Genomic DNA, 18,578 nt, shown 5'->3' on the forward strand with positions numbered 1-18,578 from the left:
GAATCATCCATACCGCATCACCTGTATCAAAAATAACCTTCACGAATTTGGAAACTGCAACAGCACAAACCTGGTGAGCCTTGTACGCACAGTAGCTCCCTGGCCTTGAGGAGCTCCTCCCAGCGCTGCGGTCTCCCCGACCAAACGACAGCCTCGCGGCATGATAGCACTGGGCGGCTCTCCACCACCACCAGCACGACCTATAGGTTCTTGCGGTTCAACCAACAAGCCAGAACAAAGGAATGTCATCAAATTCCTTACGGTTTAGGTGCACATATTTCCAGGAACAAACAATTTCAGACACTGACCTCCTTCAGCGTGGCGCACTCCATCTCCAGTGCGGCTGGCGCTCGGTCAGGGCGATGGCGGCGTGGGTCCTCGCCGTGGGGTACGGCGGCATGGAGCCTTGGCCAGGGCGACGGAGGCGAGGGCCCTCGGGGAGGGCGACGGCAGCACGGGTCCTCGGCCTGGGAGACGGCGGAGCGGAGCCAAGGCCTGGAAAACTGCGGCGCGGGGCCTCAGCTTGGGCGTCGGCGGCGCGCGGAGGAGGTGGGGGACCTCCCGGCGGCGCGGAGGAGGTGGGGGCTCTCCCGGCGGCGCGCGGAGGAGGTGGGGGACCTCCCGGCGGCGCGGAGGAGGTGGGGGCTCTCCCGGCGGCGCGCGGAGGAGGTGGGGGACCTCCCGGCGGTGCGGAGGAGGTGGGGGCTCTCCGGCGGCGCGCGGAGGAGGTGGGGGACCTCCCGGCGGCGCGCTAGGTGGGTGGCCGGCCGGGGCAGGAAGCAGGAGGCGGGGAAGGGCGGGGGGCGAGCGTGGTGGTGGATAAGGCAGGAAGTTCGGCTAGGTGGGTTTCGGGCGGGTCGGTCGGTTGGTTCGGGTGGGTTTTGGGCGGGTCGGGATAAGAAGGTAAGCGGAACGGGGGGTTCGAGAATAGCTATTCTAGAACCCCTCTTAAGGGGGGTTCGAGAATAGTTGGGCTCTATATATATATATATATATATATATTATCCTAACTATCTTGTTGTGTACGCTATTATGCAGAATGAAGAAGCGGGAAATGCGAATAAGGAACATCCATGATGTTGGGTTCATTGACCCACAAATCGTTAATTCATATGTGTTAGAACACCACCCCGCCGACGTGGAGGATGACCTGTGGCGGTTTATTAGAAAACAGAAACTCAAAAGTGATATTCTATTTCCTTACCATTTTGGGTGAGTGTTTCTGTCTTGAGCACATTCTCTTTTGTTTACTCCATGCATGGTATGTGGCTAATCGATGAGTTATGCATGACTGTGCATGTATCGTGTCCGCAGGTTCCACTGGATTCTTATGGTAATTCAAGTTTAGACCTCCTCAGTTCTCGTCCACGACTCTCTGAATATGGATCCGGCGCTTTGGGCCGACATGAGAAAAATGATGCAAAAGTAATTATTTTCATTCATTTGCGCTCTATATCGATCGGCCTATTTCGTTCATCATTTCCTAATATCAAGTAACTAATTAATAACTCTCTTGTTCATTTAATTTTCTTTGCCTCGTAGGGTTTGGAGACGGTTCGTAGATACCAAGGTCGGTGAATTCAAAAAAGAGCTACATTTTAAAATGGCAGTGCGGACGACTGGGGATATTCAGCCACCGGGGACCAATCTATGTGGATACTATGTTTGTGAGAGGATCCGGAGATACTGCAATGAGCGGGACCAGAAGTGTGAGAACAACATCATGAGGAATAACCTCCGGAAGACGCTTAGTCCAGAAGCTCGCTTCCGACCACTTCAAGAGGAACTAGCTGGATGGTTGGCGAGGGAAGTCATCGATCCTAGAGGAGAACACCATTACGATGACGTAGAACTTTATATGCACTAAATTATGGATGGAAACTTGTTCAAAATTGTATATGGTCATCCGATATTGAATATATATTGTATATGGTCATCCGATATTGAATATATATTGTATATTCCTCTTGAATTCTTTTTGGTTCTAATTTCAAATTTGTTTGAAATTGTACATTCATATGCATGTATGTAGTACCGTAGAATATGTGAAACTCCTTCAAAATTAAAACCCAAAAGAAATAAAACAATACAAATTAAAAAGAAACCAGATTTAGGGGAGGGGGGGCTAAACCCTAAACCCTGCGGAGGCCTTTAGTCGCGGTTGGCCAGAAGAACCGCGACTAAAGGTCCTCCGCCCTGGCGCTCGCCTGCGGCCCACGTGGACGGGCCTTTAGTCGCGGTTCGTAAGGAACCGCGACTAAAGGGGGGGGGGCTTTAGTCGCGCTACTTTGGTCGCGGTTGCGCAACCGCGACTAATGGCAGTTGCGAACCGCGACCAAAGCCCCTTTTTCCACCAGTGCATGCACCATATAACTGTACCCAGGGACCTGACTGTACCTAGCTAGCTTGTGATTAGTTTCAGAAACGTGCATGCGTGCGTGTGCATGTGACCGAAATTTGACCTTCTCAATCAATCAGTATGAACTCGCAGGTTGTACTAGTAGCACCATATATATATAACTAGTTTGTCATTAGTTTCAGAAACGTCTATATATGCGTGCGTGTGCATGTGGCCGAAATTTGACCGTCCTGTGCAGGTACGTTGCAATGCCGTTGCTGCTGCCAAATCAAGAATTATCCAGTCGTAGCATTCGCGGCTGAGCTATAGCGAGCAGTCCCCTCCGTTCATACGTGCGGCGACCAGGTATGGTCGGATCGACGCACATACCAGGTCGTGCTAGCTCCATCGTTGATCCAGTCACTCGAGCTCGCCCATACCTTTGAGCTACTGGATCTACTCCCTCCGAATTCTAGATGCATTTTATTTATAGATATATCCATATTTAGAAAAAATTGAGTAACTTATTTTATGTTTGGACTGAGGGAGTATATATCTTAACCTGGTCAGCTCATGCATGCACTCATACGGATGAAAAGAACCGAAGAACTAATAGTCAGAAAAACTGTCTTATTAATTAAGCAAAATATCTCATATTGATTACTCTCTAGGCGTTTGGTCACGACCAAGAATGTGAACTGACAACTTAATTTAACTTCATTGCCTTGATTAATCAATTTATGAGTTCCCCACAGTCAAACAAAACATTGGTCTAACCCCTAGTAGTCTTACTTACTACCGTAGTGAACCTTCGTGGTGCTAATTAATTGTCTTGTTTAACTCGCACAAGAAATCGACCTCGCGAGCGACGTGACCATGCGCAGTATAAAACCTTCACGAACGCACCCCGGCCTTTCCCGGCCTCATCACCCTATCTAGCCGGCAACCCTCCATCTCCTTAGATCGAAACAGAAAACTTGATTCTAGCTCGGCCATGTCTACCCTCACGACCATTAGCAGCGGCACGGAGGAGTTCCTGGAAGTGGAGGAGCTCGTCGACACGAGGCTGTCCCTTGTGATCGGTGCCGGGAGTCCGCAGCACCCGCCGGGGCAGCCTCTGCTGCCCCTGACCGAAAAGGAAGCGTCGGCAGGCAGGAAGAGGAAGAGGGCGAGTACGGTGAAGGGCGGCAGCGACATCAACGATGACAGCGGCGGCAGCGGCGCGAGGAAGAAGCTCCAGCTCACCGGCGAGCAGGCGGCGGCAATGGAGAAAAGCTTCCGCGCCCACAACGTCCTGTCCCATGTATGTCAACTCCTATTACTTGATCGACCGCTTCTTCATATGAAAAGAAATTTGCATGCCAGATCGTATATGCTTTCAATTAATTTGCACGTGTTCTATTCTGATGTGAATGTTTCTTAATTATTTCAGGATGAGAAGCATGATCTGGCGCGGCGGCTCGGGCTGAAGGCAAGGCAGGTGGAGGTGTGGTTCCAGAACAGGAGGGCACGCACCAAGCTCAAGCAGACGGAGCTCGACTGCGGGCTGCTCCGCCGGTTGTGCGAGCGGCTCAGCCACGACAACGAGCGGCTCCGGCGAGACCTCGCTGAGGCGCGTTCCTCCTTATCGTCGGCAGCCTTCATATCCAGCCTCACGTCCTCATCATGCCCGTCCTGCAACAAGCCTGGCGGCGGCTGGCCTGGTGTCGGCCTAATAAATCGAGATTAGGACGGTAGAAGTGCATTTTCATATGTTAAGAAACAGCCAAATCGTTAGTTAAATACTGTATAGGGCGCGGGATAGATGATTATACATAGTGATTTAATGACTTGCATTTAGATGTATGTGTGAAGATCGATATGAATGCTTAGGTGGATGATCATCGTTTGGAAATGTTCTGCCCAACATATTTCATTTGATAGCCACCACAGCCATAGGGGGACCCAAGTGTTCCTAAGTCCGGGCTTGTGCCCAGAGTTTCGGCCGGTGGCGCAGCCTATTTTGATAAAAATTTGATGAATATTTTGATGAATATTTAGCCGAGCTTACAGTGTGCCCAGACTTGATGAAAATCTTGGGTTCTCCACTGACCACAACCCCCGACCTAGATCACATCTGCTCCCCTGTCATAGCCTCATCACAGCCAGCAAAACGACGGATCCCTGCCTCCTTTGCTTGGCGCTCTTGCGGTGGGAAGTGATGGGGACGCTGCTGTAGGTACTTAAATTTAGGGTTTGGTCAAACAACTGCAGTGTTGTGGTAGCGATGGCGGTGTTGTGTGGAACAACAGTGAGGTGTTCTTAACTCCTAGTCCACCTTGTCGGCGGCACTAATGTCGGTGGGGTTGAAAAGGCAGACAATCATCTGGTCACTACTCTTTTGCAGGTAGTCTCGGTGTATTGTTTCGTTGGTTTCTTCTCCGACCTGCAAAGTTTGACCATCTTTGGCCTTATCACGGTGTAAGTAAGGTCAGGTCTCGTGGGAGCACTCTGGCATGATCTGGCGTGGCCATTCAACCCTTTTGTCACTTTCTTCTATATGACGATAATATGTTGTAAAATTACTCTCACGGTGTATTCTTGCTTCCACCGGTGACTTTTGTTGTTGCTAGATCAACAATTAAAGTTTCACTAGCTCTTTTGCGGTTCATATTTTAGCTACTCTTTCGATCCATATTACTTGTCGCTAATATGAATGTATCTAGACATATTTTAGTTCTAGATACATTCATATTAGTGACTATTAAAATGAATTGGATGGATTATTACATTCCATGTAATTATTATATATTTTAGAAACACCTTCAAATAAAAAATGCATACATTAACGACAAACTTTGACATGAAGACAGGGCAAAAAAACATGAAACTTATCAGGTCACCATCAGAGAAATGAAATCTTTTAAGATGCTAAACTATCCAAATAAAGAAAACGAAGACACATATGCGAGTTGGCTTGGCCCATAGGACTCAACAATATATAATCAGGTCCAGTATTTCTGATCCTCCAACAGAAGCTTCCAAACCTACAATAACGTCAAGCGCAGAGTACAAGCTTTAGGACAGTTCACATTATCATATTCGAAATGACTATATCTTTAAGAGGACAAAAAATGAATCCTTTTTGCAGGTTATCATCTTGCTATCCATTGGGCGCGTACGTAGTTATGTCTCCAGCCAGAAGAGCACCACCAGAACATGGATTTTGGATACAATCGTTTGGAGACAGTCACTCGAGACTTATTCAACCAGTGCGGTTTGGCGGATGTTTTGTTTATCACTTTTTTGATGGTTGATATATGTATCGACTTCGTGAATTGTAATAAGGTGACTTGGAGTATTTTTCTAATAAAGTAATAAAGGCTGTATGCATCGCTTTGATGCAAAGGCTGAGGCTTCACTTCCCCATTTCAAAAAAAAACATTATCATGAAAAATGTCCTCCCCATTAGTAATACAGCATACTACCATCTAGGCATCAATGCAACATCCACACTTTTACAAAAGATGAGTTTAAGCTACCTCCTTGGTCCCCAACTTAGTTAAGGAATTTATTTCTGGATCAATGAGATTATCATCCCACATTATAGTAACCAAGCGGTGGCGCCAAAGAGCGCAAATCGATGCCTCATCCAGGATTTTAAGAATACGAGCATTTTACGTAATGTTGTCACTAATCTGCATCATTTGAATCCTCCCCGATCTACAAAACGGTGGATCGGTTTGAAATATGCTAAAAAAAATAAGATTCTTATTGATGTTAAGAATCAATTCCCATGAACGGTTTTTGGTTTTGTGGAGTGTTTGAATGGTAGTTTCATGTTCCCTTTGAAGCTTCTTTTGGATGAATTTAGTAAAAAAAATCGCAACAGTTCGTGATCAAAATTCATTCGAGGAGTAACTCCATCTCACTGTCATGCACGACTTTTGTGTTCATAGTTTTCATTTTGATATTCGTATATGATTACATCTACGCCTAATAGTACGTTGTATGTAGTTGTAGATCTACTCGTTTACGAATGTCGAAACCGAAAAACTTTGAACACGAAAGTAGCGTGAAATGGCAAGGTGAAGCTTCTCCCCGAAGAAATTTCGGAATGGTTGGCCATGTGCGAAATGATGAACCAATCACGAGAATGGAATCACAACGTCGATGCGCATCTTTTCCACGTAGACCTTATCTCGAATAGATGAATATATAGTTAAGAAGATTAGAGGTGATTATGATTGAACCAGTTTAGTTAACCACAACCCTTCTTAATGTGCAGCATACCAATCGATCTGCCTCTTGTTTCTCCACTCGAGCCAAAGTGAAATTGTAGCATCTAAACAAAGTGACAAAGTTAGCCCATTTCACGTTTCTACTCGTACGGTAGTTGTTGGGTCCAGTTACACGCGAGGAGAAGAAATGGAGAAAACCGCTACGGACAACCAATCAGACCCTTAGTGTCTTCCTCCCATGGTCAGACATATGAAGTGCAATCTAAAGACCAAAATACCACTCCCTCCGTTTTAATAGAAAATGTTTTAGATTTATTTAAATTTAGATGTATCTAATATTCTAGCATTTATAGATATATTTAAATTTAGATAAATGTAAAACATCTTTTAATTATGAGATGGAAGGAGTATACACGAAAATTTTAACTGTCCACCGGACACAGGAACATGCATGATAATGATTGGTATCGACGGTGTGAAGATAACCAGGTGGTTTCTGCTCTTGTTACGAACTTGCGTAGCTAGGATCGATGTACGATTAAGTCAAACCCTATGTCGTTGGACTTGTTCGTTGTGAGGTTTTATTCTAAAATCGTGTATAGCAGAGCCGTGTACGTACCTCTTGCAGAAGAGGGTGGAGGGTTTGCATGTCGGATATGTACTTTCTGTTCTGTCCTTACATATACAGTATACGTACAGTCTAATATTCTAATACTACTAGTTGCTCGTACGTGCTACGTACAAGACGATCTAGACAAGGCAGTTAGCTAGCGACAAGGGCATATGACAGCTGAACTGTACAGTAGAGAGTGATAGTTATCACTGTCACACCTTGAGATCATGGCCGATTTACGTGACAAAAGAAGCCTCGTGTACGTTTGCATATGATTCGACGTGATCGATGACCAGCTGACCAGGCAATATATACGACTGTGACACGTACTTGACTGCTTCAGATATATTCTTTTCTTTTCAGCAGGCATATGACCGTCAGTGGTCGACAGTTCTTGAAAGCAAAAATCGATAGTAGAAGCATGGTCGATGTATTCTTAACCAGTTTCTAACTCGTACATAGTACGTACTACTACTGCAAGTATACTAGTACTGTACCTGGGTTGTGATTAATTAGTTTCAGAAACGTCTATGCATAGACGTGAGGTCCAGGCATATGAGGCTCTGCAATGGCCGCCTCCTTCATCAAATTATGGATGTTGGAACACCTGTCATTATTGACACCGCTTCGATTTAATCTTTCTACTGCATTCGGTTCATATTAATTGACTCTAATATGAATGTATCTAGATATATTTTAGTTCTAGATACATCTATATTGGAGTCAATTAATATGAATCGGAGGGAGTATTTTTTATATGCTTTCGTTGAATAATTTTAATAAAAAAATTACATGCCACATGTTGTAAGAAAAATGTACGTACTACTAGTGCAAGTATATATACTGGTAGTACTGTACCTAGACTGTGATTGATTAGTTTCGGAAACGTCTATGCGTGTGTGCATATTGCCGAAGATTGACCATCATGCTGCTGCTGCCAAAACAATCTATATGACCAAGTACGTCCATGCATGCGCGCACGAGCTACCAACCAGTCCTGCGTTCATATACGTACAGAGCATGCCAATTTTTTCCATACGAGGTAGTCCTTCATGTATAGGCGGACAGAGAAACACTTAATCCGTTGATCGAGTAGCTCGCTTGTTTGCCTATCCGTGGATCCATCTTCAGTTCTTCACTCCTAATCCATCAGTTCTAAATTAAATATCACAACTTATTTTGGATACCTATGTATATCTATATATATCAGAAGCGCCTGGATATATCCATGTTCATAAACAGAGGTAGCATGTCATGATCATGTATCAGTCATTCCAAGTGTACACTCTTGTTAATACAATTATCTATTGGCTTTCATTCATATCACCAGATGACCAGACCCTGACTAAAACAAGTGAGAGACCAAGGATGGCAATGGCAGGGTATGGGCAGGGTAGAGCAATACCATATCCATACCCGTATAGTTGATGGGTACAAACTTTTACCCATACATGTGCCCATGGGTATAAAAGTTTACCCATACCCATACCCGGTGGGTATCCGTACCCATTGGGTACTCGGCGAGTACGTTAACTTGTACACAAGTCACTCACAATTTTATATTTATCAATAAATATTCTATTAAAAATGAATTATCTCAACTCGATAACAAGTAGTTTAGTACATAACAATTAAAAAATATGAAAATCCCATTCTCATATAGTAACACATAAGTAGACAAAAGTAGACGTGTCACGTAAGAAATTGACAATAAATGGGCAGGGTATGGGTATACCCGCGGGTACAAAGCTATACCCATGCCCTACCCATGACTTAACGGGTAGGGTATGGGTACTACCCATGGGCATGAAAGTGTACCCATACTCTTCCCATACGGTACGGTACCCGCAGTACCCGTATCCGTGGGTAAAATTGTCATCCTGATGAGAGACGGGTGTTTAATGATTCCTTGTTGTACTGTAGTCCATTAAAGTAATTAGAAAAACTGTTGTGTTATTTTAGCAAAATAATGTATATCGATATGGTATGCGTTTTCTGACGATCAAGAATATGAACTGACTACTTAATTACTCCTCAGATTCATGGCCTTGATTTGTTCCCCACAGTCAAACAACTGACTAGTAGTAATTGTCTTGTTTAACTCGCACAAGAAACCGCAGGCGCGTGCGATGCGACCTTGCCCAGTGTCTAGACTCTAGAGTACTCCTATCCTATAAAGCTTTCACAACGCACCCCTGTCTGTCCCTCATCACCCTATCCGCCGGCCAAGTTCGACCTCTCTCAATCGACAAAACCAACAGAAAATTTAATTCTAGCTTGAATTGCCATGTCTAGCCTCACGACCATCAGCAGTGGCATGGGGGAGTCGCTGGAAGTGGAGGAACTCGTCGACACAAGCCTGTCCCTCTCCCTGACCGCTACCGCTGGACGCCGACCGCCACCGCCAGTGCAGGCGCTGCTTCCAGCATCACCACCACCAGAAAATGAAGCAGTGGCGGCGGGTAGGAGGAGGAAGGTACCAGACACTGGTACAGTTGGTTCCACGGCAACTACAAGGCAACACCGCAAGAGGGGTAGAATGGTCCGTGGCGGCAGCGACGTCAACCAAAGGGACGCGCTTGGTGGCGGCACGAGGAAGAAGCTCCGGCTCACCGGCGAGCAGGCAGCGCTAATGGAGAAAAGCTTCCGCGCGCACAACGTGCTGTCCCATGTATGTCCATAACTTCTTTTACTTGATCGAGAGCGACCCCTTCTTCATATGCAAAGTAATTTGCAAGGCAGATCATACTACTAATTTCCATGCGTTATATTCTGACCGGATTTTTTTTTATGGCAGGATGAGAAGCATGATCTAGCGCGGCGGCTCGGGCTGAAGCCGAGGCAGGTGGAGGTGTGGTTCCAGAACAGGAGGGCACGGACGAAGCTCAAACAGACGGAGGTCGACTGCGAGCTGCTGCGCCGCTGGTGCGAGCATCTCAGTGAAGAAAACGAGCGGCTCCGGCGAGAACTCGCCAAGGCGCGCTCATCCTCGTCGTCGGCCTTCTTGCCCGAGCTCACGGCCGCCACGACGGTCAACACATCATGCCAGTCCTGCAACAAACCCGCCGGCGGCTGGCCTGGGCTCGGCCTAATAAATCGAGATTAACTATACTGTCGTGGAAGTGCTTTGTCATTTGTTAAGAACAGCAAAATCTTTAGTCAAATACTGTATAGGACACACGGGATACATGATTATATAGTCAGTTAGGGACTTACCTTTAGATGGATGTGTGAAGATCGATATGAATGTTTTGGTGGATGAACATCACTATTCAGAAATGTTCTCATCAGAAAATTTCATTTGATAGCCAGCACAACACCTGACAAAAATCGAAAGGTCTCGACCTACCCTATTGGCCGCCCTTGTGGTCGGAGGGGTGGGGACCCCACTGGAGGTCCTCAAATTTAAGGATTTGTCAATAGGCCGCGGCGGTGTGGTAGTGATGGCCGGTGGTGATGTGCGGACCAAGAATTAGGTGTCCACGGTGTTGAGGGGGCATCCAATCGTTTGGTCAGTACTCTTTTGTAGTGGTGTAAGTAGTCACGTCTTCGTGTTTTGCATGTAGTCTACGTGTCTTTGTTTGTTGGTTTCTTGTCTGACCGGTGAGGTTTCGGCCTCATCACGGTGTTAGTGAGATTATGTCTCATTGGATCATTCTGGTTATATATGAGTACTAGTGGAAAATGAGGCATCCATCTAAGCCATTAGTACCGGTTCCCTTACGAACCGGTACCAATGGGGTCTTTTGCACCGGTTTGGGGGCTCAGGCGGGCGAGGAGCTCTGGCACCGGTTCGTGAGGGGCTTTCGTACCGGTTCGTGTTAGGAATCGGTACGAAAGGTCTTCGGCCAAAATTCGGACGCGTGGTGGGGCCCGGGCTGGACCTTTGGTACCGGTTCGAGGGTGCCCCCTATATCACCAGTCGCCAGCCCGTCCCTGACTGCTGCTTCATCTCATTTTTCTCTTCTTCCTCTCACACAAAATTTCTTTGCACCTCTCACACTCCAACAAACCTCTATTTTTTCTCCACCATTTTAACAAGATTAAGGGCATACATCTATCCAAGGGTTAGCAATATCATCCTTTCTTCCGGCGTTCCTAATTTTGCACATTTCTTTGGTAGCTTTAACTCGTACTATTTTTCTAGTGCTAGCAAGGTGTTCGATGAAATGCCTAAGTTAGGGTTTTACTTTTTTTATAATCAATTTGAGCTGAAATTATGGTATATTTTGTAGGTTTTAATTAGTATCATTCCCGTCCTCACCGCCGTCGATCGCCAGCGTCGTCCCCTAGCCGGCACCGTACAACCTCGGTGAGCCTCTTCTTTTTTATAAAAAAACTTAGTTTTATGTGATGAACTTAAATATTAATTAAGTTGTTCACTCATATATCCACGATGTTGTGTAATTAATGATTTTTGATATACATATAAAATGCAGATGAGTCGACAATGGATGTACGGTGACCGGTGCCATCCCGACTTCATTAATGGCATGCATTATTTTCTCAACGTGGCTGAGGCAAACAGGCAGTCGAATGGTTTTATCTATTGTCCATGTAGTTCCTGTAAGAATATGATGGATTACTCTACCTCAAAGACCATTCACGTCCACCTGCTGGAGAACGGTTTCATGCCCAGCTATAATTGTTGGACCAAACACGGAGAAAGAGGGGTTATATTGGAAGACAACGAAGAAGAAGAGGATAGTGACAACTATCCTATGTTCACTGAAGACGGTGATAGTAGAAGGGGGAAGACGAAGCTGAAGAAGAGCCCATTTTTGATGAGCCGATTTTTGATGACCCCGATGATGATTTGGGTCGGGCCATTCTTGATGCGAAGATAAGCTGCGGAAGTGAAAAGGAGAGGTTGAAGATGGAGAAAATGTTAGAGGATCACAAGACACTGTTGTACCCAAATTGTGAAGATGGCCAGAAAAAGCTGGGTACCACGCTGGAATTGCTGCAATGGAAGGAGAAAATGGTACTTCTGACAAGGGGTTTGAAAAGTTGCTGAAAATAATAAAAAAGATGCTTCCAGGGGAGAACGTATTGTCCTCTAGTATGTACGAAGCAAAGAAGGTTGTCTCTGCCCTCTAAGATTAGAGGTGCAGAAGATACATGCATGCATCAATGACTGCATCCTCTACCGCGGGGAGTACGAGAATTTGAATGCATGCCCGGTATGTAGTGCATTGAGGTATAAGATCAGGCGAGATGACCCTGGCGATGTTGAGGGCGAGTCCAACCCCAGGAAGAGGGTTCCTGCGAAGGTGATGTGGTATGCTCCTATAATACCACGGTTGAAACGTTTGTTCCAAAACAAAGAGCATGCCAAGTTGTTGCGATGACACAAAGAGGACCGTAAGAAAGATGTGATGCTTAGACACCCCACTGACGGGTCGCAGTGGAGAAAAATCGACAGAGAGTTCAAGTCATTTTCAGATGACGCAAGGAACTTAAGATTTGGTCTAAGTACAGATGGCTTTAATCCTTTCGGTGAGCAGAGCTCCAGTCATGGCACCTGGCCAGTGACTCTATGTATCTATAACCTTCCTCCTTGGTTGTGCATGAAGCGGAAGTTCATTATGATGCCAGTGCTCATCCAGGGGCCGAGGCAACCCGGCAACGACATTGATGTGTACCTGAGGCCATTGGTTGAAGAACTTTTATAGTTGTGGTGTGACGAAGGTGTACTTGTGTGGGATGAGCACGAACATAAGAAATTTAACCTACGGGCGTTGTTGTTTGTAACCATCAATGATTGGCCTGCTCTTAGTAACATTTCAGGGCAGTCAAACAAGGGATACAATGCATGCACACACTGTTTAGGTGAGACTGACAATATATATTTGGGAAACAAGAATGTGTACCTAGGGCATCGTCGATTTCTTCCAAAACAACATCACGTAAGAAAGAGAGGAAAGCATTTCGGAGGTGAGGAAGATAACCGAACGAAGCCTACCCACCCTACGGGGGAAGTTATATATGATATGGTCAAGGATTTAAAAGTGATCTTTGGAAAGGGTCCCGGCGGACAATCTATTCCGCATGATGTTGACGGACACGTACCCATGTGGAAGAAGAAGTCGATATTTTGGGAGCTACCCTACTGGAAATTCTTAGAGGTTCACTCTGCAATCGACGTGATGCACGTGACGAAAAATCTTTGCGTGAACCTGCTAAACTTCTTGGGCGTGTATGTGAAGACAAAAGATACACCGGATGCACGGCAGGACCAGCAAAGTATCCACGAAGGAAACAACCTGAATCCAGAGAAGTATCAAGGTCCTGCCAGCTACGCTCTTACCAAAGAGGAGAAGGAGATCTTTTTTGAAGTCCTGAGTAGCATCAAGGTCCCGTGCGCCGCCCGACCCGACCATCATCGCCTCCCTCCCCTTCTCCGGCACTGTCGCCGGCCGCCGATGCGCCGCCACCGCGAGACCGTGGCGGCCGCCGCTACGCGCAACGCCGCGCGCGCCACCCGACACCGCCTGGAGGCCGATCGTCCACGCCACACGCCGCCGCCACCACCGCTCAACGCCGCACACCAGGTGCTCGACGGAATGCAGCGACGAGGGTGAGGACGGCGTTGAATGGGCGGTCGGCACCTCCGTTCCAGACCTCGAAGTAGGCCGCGTCGATGCGGGCCAGCTCGTCGGGCCGGTCGGGCTTGTGGTCGGAGGAAAGCGCGACGGGCTTCCCGCCGTCGCGGCAGAGCACCGCACGCGAGTCGCCGCAGTTGGGGATTACGATCTGGTGGGCGTCGACGACGGCGACCACGGCCGTGGAGCCCAAGTGGTCGCACTTGTTGGCCTCGCAGCGGCAGCTGGGTCTGGCGGTGGCGCCGCGTGCGGCGGCGAAGGTGGTTACCTCGGCATCCATGCGAGCGAAGCTCCGCTCCATGGCGGCGGCCCAGGGGGAGGGGTCGACGGAGGTGGTTAGGTCGGCAGCAACCAGCTCGTGCATCCGGTCCCGGCAGGCGTCGGCGACGTGCAAGCAGCCGTGGCCGTCGAACACGCCGTAGAAGTCGCGCGGCTGGGCGGACTCTTTGTCCTCCGCGGCCTGTGGCGCGGGCGCGGCCAAGGCCTCGCGCACGGAGACCGCGTCCTCCATCTCCTGCCTCCGCCCGACGACCGACGCGAACCAGTGGCGCTTGGCGGGAGAAAATCCCCGCTTCTGTTGCTTCTAGGCTGTGAGCTACGAGAGAAGATGAATCGAAATGGAGGAGAGGGGTCTCTCATGCGCAGCCTCCTTTTAAAGTCGTTCCCTCCCGAGTCTCCTGTGCCGCTCATAGGTGTCGTGGCTCCATGCCAAGTATCAAGTTATTCAAGACATCATACCAATTACTACATGTAGCATTTTCTGTTTCCAACCATATAACAATTAACGAAGCAGTTTCAACCTTCGCCATGCACATTAAAAGCTAAGAACACATGTGTTCATACGAACCAGCGGAGCGTGTCTCTCTCCCACACAAGCATTTATTCAAACAAGAACAAAAACAAGAAACATACAGACGCTGCAAGTAAAGTACATAAGATGTGACCGAATAAAAATATAGTTTCAAGAGAAGGAACCTGATAATTTGTCGATGAAGAAGGGGATGCCTTGGGCATCCCCAAGCTTAGATGCTTGAGTCTTCTTGAAATATGCAGGGATGAACCACCGGGGCATCCCCAAGCTTAGACTTTTCACTCTTCTTGATCACATTGTATCATCCTCCTCTCTTGACCCTTGAAAACTTCCTTCACACCAAACTCAAAACAACTCATTAGAGGGTTAGTGCATAATCAAAAATTCACATGTTCAGAGGTGACACAATCATTCTTAACACTTCTGGACATTGCCCAAAGCTACTGGAAGTCAATGGAACAAAGAAATCCATCCCACATAGCAAAAGAGGCAATGCGAAATAAAAGGCAGAATCTGTCAAAACAGAACAGTCCGTAAAGACGAATTTTATTGAGGCACCAGACTTGCTCAAATGAAAATTCTCAAATTGAATGAAAGTTGCGTACATATCTGAGGATCACTCACGTAAATTGGCATAATTTTCTGAGTTACCTACAGAGAATTTTGCCCAGATTCGTGACAGCAAAGAAATCTGTTTCTGCGCAGTTATCCAAATCTAGTATGAACCTTGCTATCAAAGACTTTACTTGGCACAACAAAACACAAAACTAAGATAAGGAGAGGTTGCTACAGTAGTAAACAACTTCCAAGACACAAATATAAAACAAAGTACTGTAGCAAAATAACACATGGGTTATCTCCCAAGAAGTTCTTTCTTTATAGCCATTAAGATGGGCTCAGCTGTTTTAATGATGCACTCGCAAGAAATAGTATTTGAAGCAAAAGAGAGCATCAAGAAGCAAATTAAAAACAACTTTAAGCCTAACATGCTTCCTATAAAAAGGAATCTTGTAAATAAATAAGTTCAAGAAGCATAATGCAACAAGCATAGAGGGATAAAACAAGTGTAACTTCAAACATTTCAGCACATAGAGAGGTGTTTTAGTAACATGAAAATTTCTACAACCATATTTTCCTCTCTCATAATAACTTTCAGTAGCATCATGAGCAAACTCAACAATATAACTATCACATAAAGCATTCTTATCATGAGTCTCATGCATAAAATTATTACTCTCCACATAAGCATAATCAATTTTATTAGTTGTAGTGGGAGCAAATTCAACAAAGTAGCTATCATTATTATTCTCATCATCAAATATAGGAGGTATATTGTAATCATAATCAAATTTATCCTCCATAACAGGTGGTACCAAAAGACTACTATCATTATAATCATCATAAATAGGAGGCAAAGTATCATCAAAGTAAATTTTCTCCTCCATGCTTGGGGGACTAAAAATATCATGCTCATCAAAACCAGCTTCCCCAAGCTTAGAATTTTCCATAGCATTAGCAACAATAGTGTTCAAAGCATTCATATTAATAACATTCCCATTAGCATGCATATAAAGTTCCATGGGTTTTTTAATTCTCTCTTCAAACACATCATGTCCTAATTCAAGATAAAGTTCATAAAGATCTCTCATATTTTTGTTGTTTTCCATTATGCCTAACTAGTGTAAACAAGAAACAAAAAGATGCAATTGCAGGATCTAAAGGAAATAGCTTCGAGCACAAACACAATGGCGCCAGAAAAGTACTGTTACCTGGAACCGAAGTATGAGTGCCTTTTACCTTTCCTCCCCGGCAACGGCGCCAGAAAATAGCTTGATGTCTACGCCCCCTCCTTTTTTTGTAGACAGTGTTGGGCCTCCAAGAGCAGAGGTTTGTAGAACAGCAGCAAGTTTTCCCTTAAGTGGATCACCCAAGGTTTATCGAACTCAGGGAGGAAGAGGTCAAAGATATCCCTCTCATGCAACCCTGCAACCACAAAGCAAGAAGTCTCTTGTGTCCCCAACACACCTAATACAATAGGTGCACTAGTTCGGCGAAGAGATAGTGAGATACAAGTAATATGGATGAGTGTGAGCGATAATAGCAATCTGAGTAAAATATGGCAGCGAGTAAACATTCAACAAAACAGTAAACAAACGGAGATTCGATGCTTGGAAGCAAGGCCCAGGGATCCTGCTTTCACTAGTGGACACTCTCAACAACGATCACTTAATAGGACTACTCTACACCCTCTTGTTGGATGATGAACACCACTAACTGTGTAGGATTACACGAACCCTCAATGCCGGAGTTAACAAGCTCCACAATATTCAATGTTCATATTTAAATAACCTTAGAGTGTAAGATAGATCAACACAATTATACCGAGAACTAACATAGCATGCACACTGTCACCATCATACTATGAAGGAGGCATAGATCACATCAATACTATCATAGCAATAGTTAACTTCATAATCTACAAGAGATTACAATCATAGCCTACGCCAAGTACTAACATGGATGCACACACTGCCACCATTACACCGTGCAGGAGGAATAGAGTACTTTAATAACATCACTAGAGTAGCACATAGATAATACTCAACTTGATCACAAAGAGAGAGAGATGAACCACATAGCTACAGCGGAGCCCTCAGCCCCGGGGGTGAATTACTCCCTCCTCATCATGGGGGCAGCGATGGCGGTGAAGATGGCGGTGGAGACGGCGGTGGAGATGGCTCCGGGGGCAATTCCCCGTCCCGGCAGGGTGCCGGAACAGCGACTTCTGTCCCCCGAATTGGAGTTTCGCGATGTGGCGGCGCCCCTGGAGTCTTTCTGGAGTTTCGTCAATCGGTGTCGAAGTTTTAGGTCACGACGGCTTAAATAGGCGAAGAGTCGGAGTCGGAAGAGTCCCGAGGGGCCCACACCATAGGGTGGGGTGACCACCCTCCAGGCCGCGCCGGCCTATGAGGAGGAGGCCCTGGGCCTCCCCCTGGCTTGCCCTTCTGGCTCCGTGAGTCTTCCGGCGAAATAGAATTTCTGTAATTTTTCTGGATTTTTCCGAGCACTTTGGTTTTTGGGCCTTTTCTGCAATAAACAGACATAATAAACAGAAACTGGCACTGTGGCATCTTGTTAATAGGTTAGTCCAATAAATGCCATAATATGATATAAAGTGCAAGCAAAACATGTAGGTATTGTCATAAAACAAGCATGGAACATCAGAAATTATAGATACGTCGGAGACGTATCAGCCGTGCGCTCTCCTGGGCGCCCACGCGGAGGCGCCATTAATACCGGTTCGTAAGGAACCGGTACGAAAGGGGGGCATTTTGTACCAGATTTTTTATATCGGTTGAGAAACCCGTGCAAATGGCCCTCTGGAAACGGTATAGATGAGCGTTTTTCTACTAGTGGAGGTGGTCATCCAACTCTCTTTGTCGCTTTCTTCTTAGGTGTGATGATTTGTTCCCAAATTGATGCCACCGGCGTCTTCTAGCTCATACCGGCGACTTCCTAGTTGCTGCATCAACACCATTTCCCTAGCTCTGTCCTGGTTCGGAGATCAAGAGGTAGCGTAGCCACCGGCGAGTGCAGGATGAAGAAATCGTTCTTTTATATGTGGACTTATGTATATTTTTTATTTAAGGAAAAAAGATTGTCATGTAAGGGCTAGTTATGCCCTTTGGCCAATTCACAGAAAAAACATAGATTTCATTTTATCATGATTGCCATCCCCACTCTCAATCAAGAACTAAGGCCGATGAAATGTTGGGTTGGCCTAGGGTTGGCCTAGCCTTATTTGCACATTAATTGATGATAAGTGTGTGGGATACATGCGCATATATATTTGTTTTGAAAGTAGCCTTAGTCTGCTTTTAAATTAATGACGCCCTCAAACATCCAAGGATACAACATTTTGAACCCTCTTATGAATTAGTTTCTCACACACAACATCAACACAACAAATGGCATGTAGCACAATTATTGT

The 18,578-nt window shown here is 46.0% G+C and overlaps 3 protein-coding genes, 1 long non-coding RNA gene and 1 pseudogene across 4 annotated transcripts; 4 read left to right on the forward strand and 1 right to left on the reverse strand.

The window, feature by feature from the left end:
- Positions 1-1,357: 1,357 nt before the first annotated feature.
- On the forward strand, positions 1,358-1,972 carry LOC127309732 (uncharacterized). The gene is made up of 2 exons (XR_007857303.2): positions 1,358-1,425; positions 1,543-1,972. It is a non-coding gene; the product is annotated as an uncharacterized lncRNA (long non-coding RNA).
- A 1,301-nt stretch (positions 1,973-3,273) lies between these two features.
- Positions 3,274-4,348, forward strand: LOC127309731 (putative homeobox-leucine zipper protein HOX26). Its single transcript, XM_051340473.2, has 2 exons — positions 3,274-3,641; positions 3,771-4,348. Exons 1-2 carry the CDS (start codon positions 3,333-3,335, stop codon positions 4,065-4,067), a joined length of 606 nt encoding a protein of 201 aa, XP_051196433.1. The 5' UTR covers positions 3,274-3,332; the 3' UTR covers positions 4,068-4,348.
- A 5,051-nt stretch (positions 4,349-9,399) lies between these two features.
- LOC127309730 (homeobox-leucine zipper protein HOX2) lies at positions 9,400-10,826 on the forward strand. The gene is made up of 2 exons (XM_051340472.1): positions 9,400-9,842; positions 9,969-10,826. The coding sequence occupies exons 1-2, from the start codon at positions 9,459-9,461 to the stop codon at positions 10,275-10,277; spliced, it is 693 nt and encodes a 230-aa protein (XP_051196432.1). The 5' UTR covers positions 9,400-9,458; the 3' UTR covers positions 10,278-10,826.
- Positions 10,827-12,307: 1,481 nt separating this feature from the next.
- On the forward strand, positions 12,308-13,440 carry LOC139832345 (uncharacterized; annotated as a pseudogene).
- Positions 13,441-13,708: 268 nt separating this feature from the next.
- On the reverse strand, positions 13,709-17,777 carry LOC127310599 (probable protein phosphatase 2C 68). The gene is made up of 2 exons (XM_051341258.2): positions 17,554-17,777; positions 13,709-14,333 (listed from the first exon to the last, which is right to left on the reverse strand). The coding sequence occupies exons 1-2, from the start codon at positions 17,775-17,777 to the stop codon at positions 13,709-13,711; spliced, it is 849 nt and encodes a 282-aa protein (XP_051197218.2).
- Between the last annotated feature and the right edge of the window lie 801 nt (positions 17,778-18,578).

The sequence above is a fragment of the Lolium perenne genome, chromosome 6, assembly GCF_019359855.2.
Source record: "Lolium perenne isolate Kyuss_39 chromosome 6, Kyuss_2.0, whole genome shotgun sequence".
Taxonomy (NCBI): domain Eukaryota; kingdom Viridiplantae; phylum Streptophyta; class Magnoliopsida; order Poales; family Poaceae; genus Lolium; species Lolium perenne.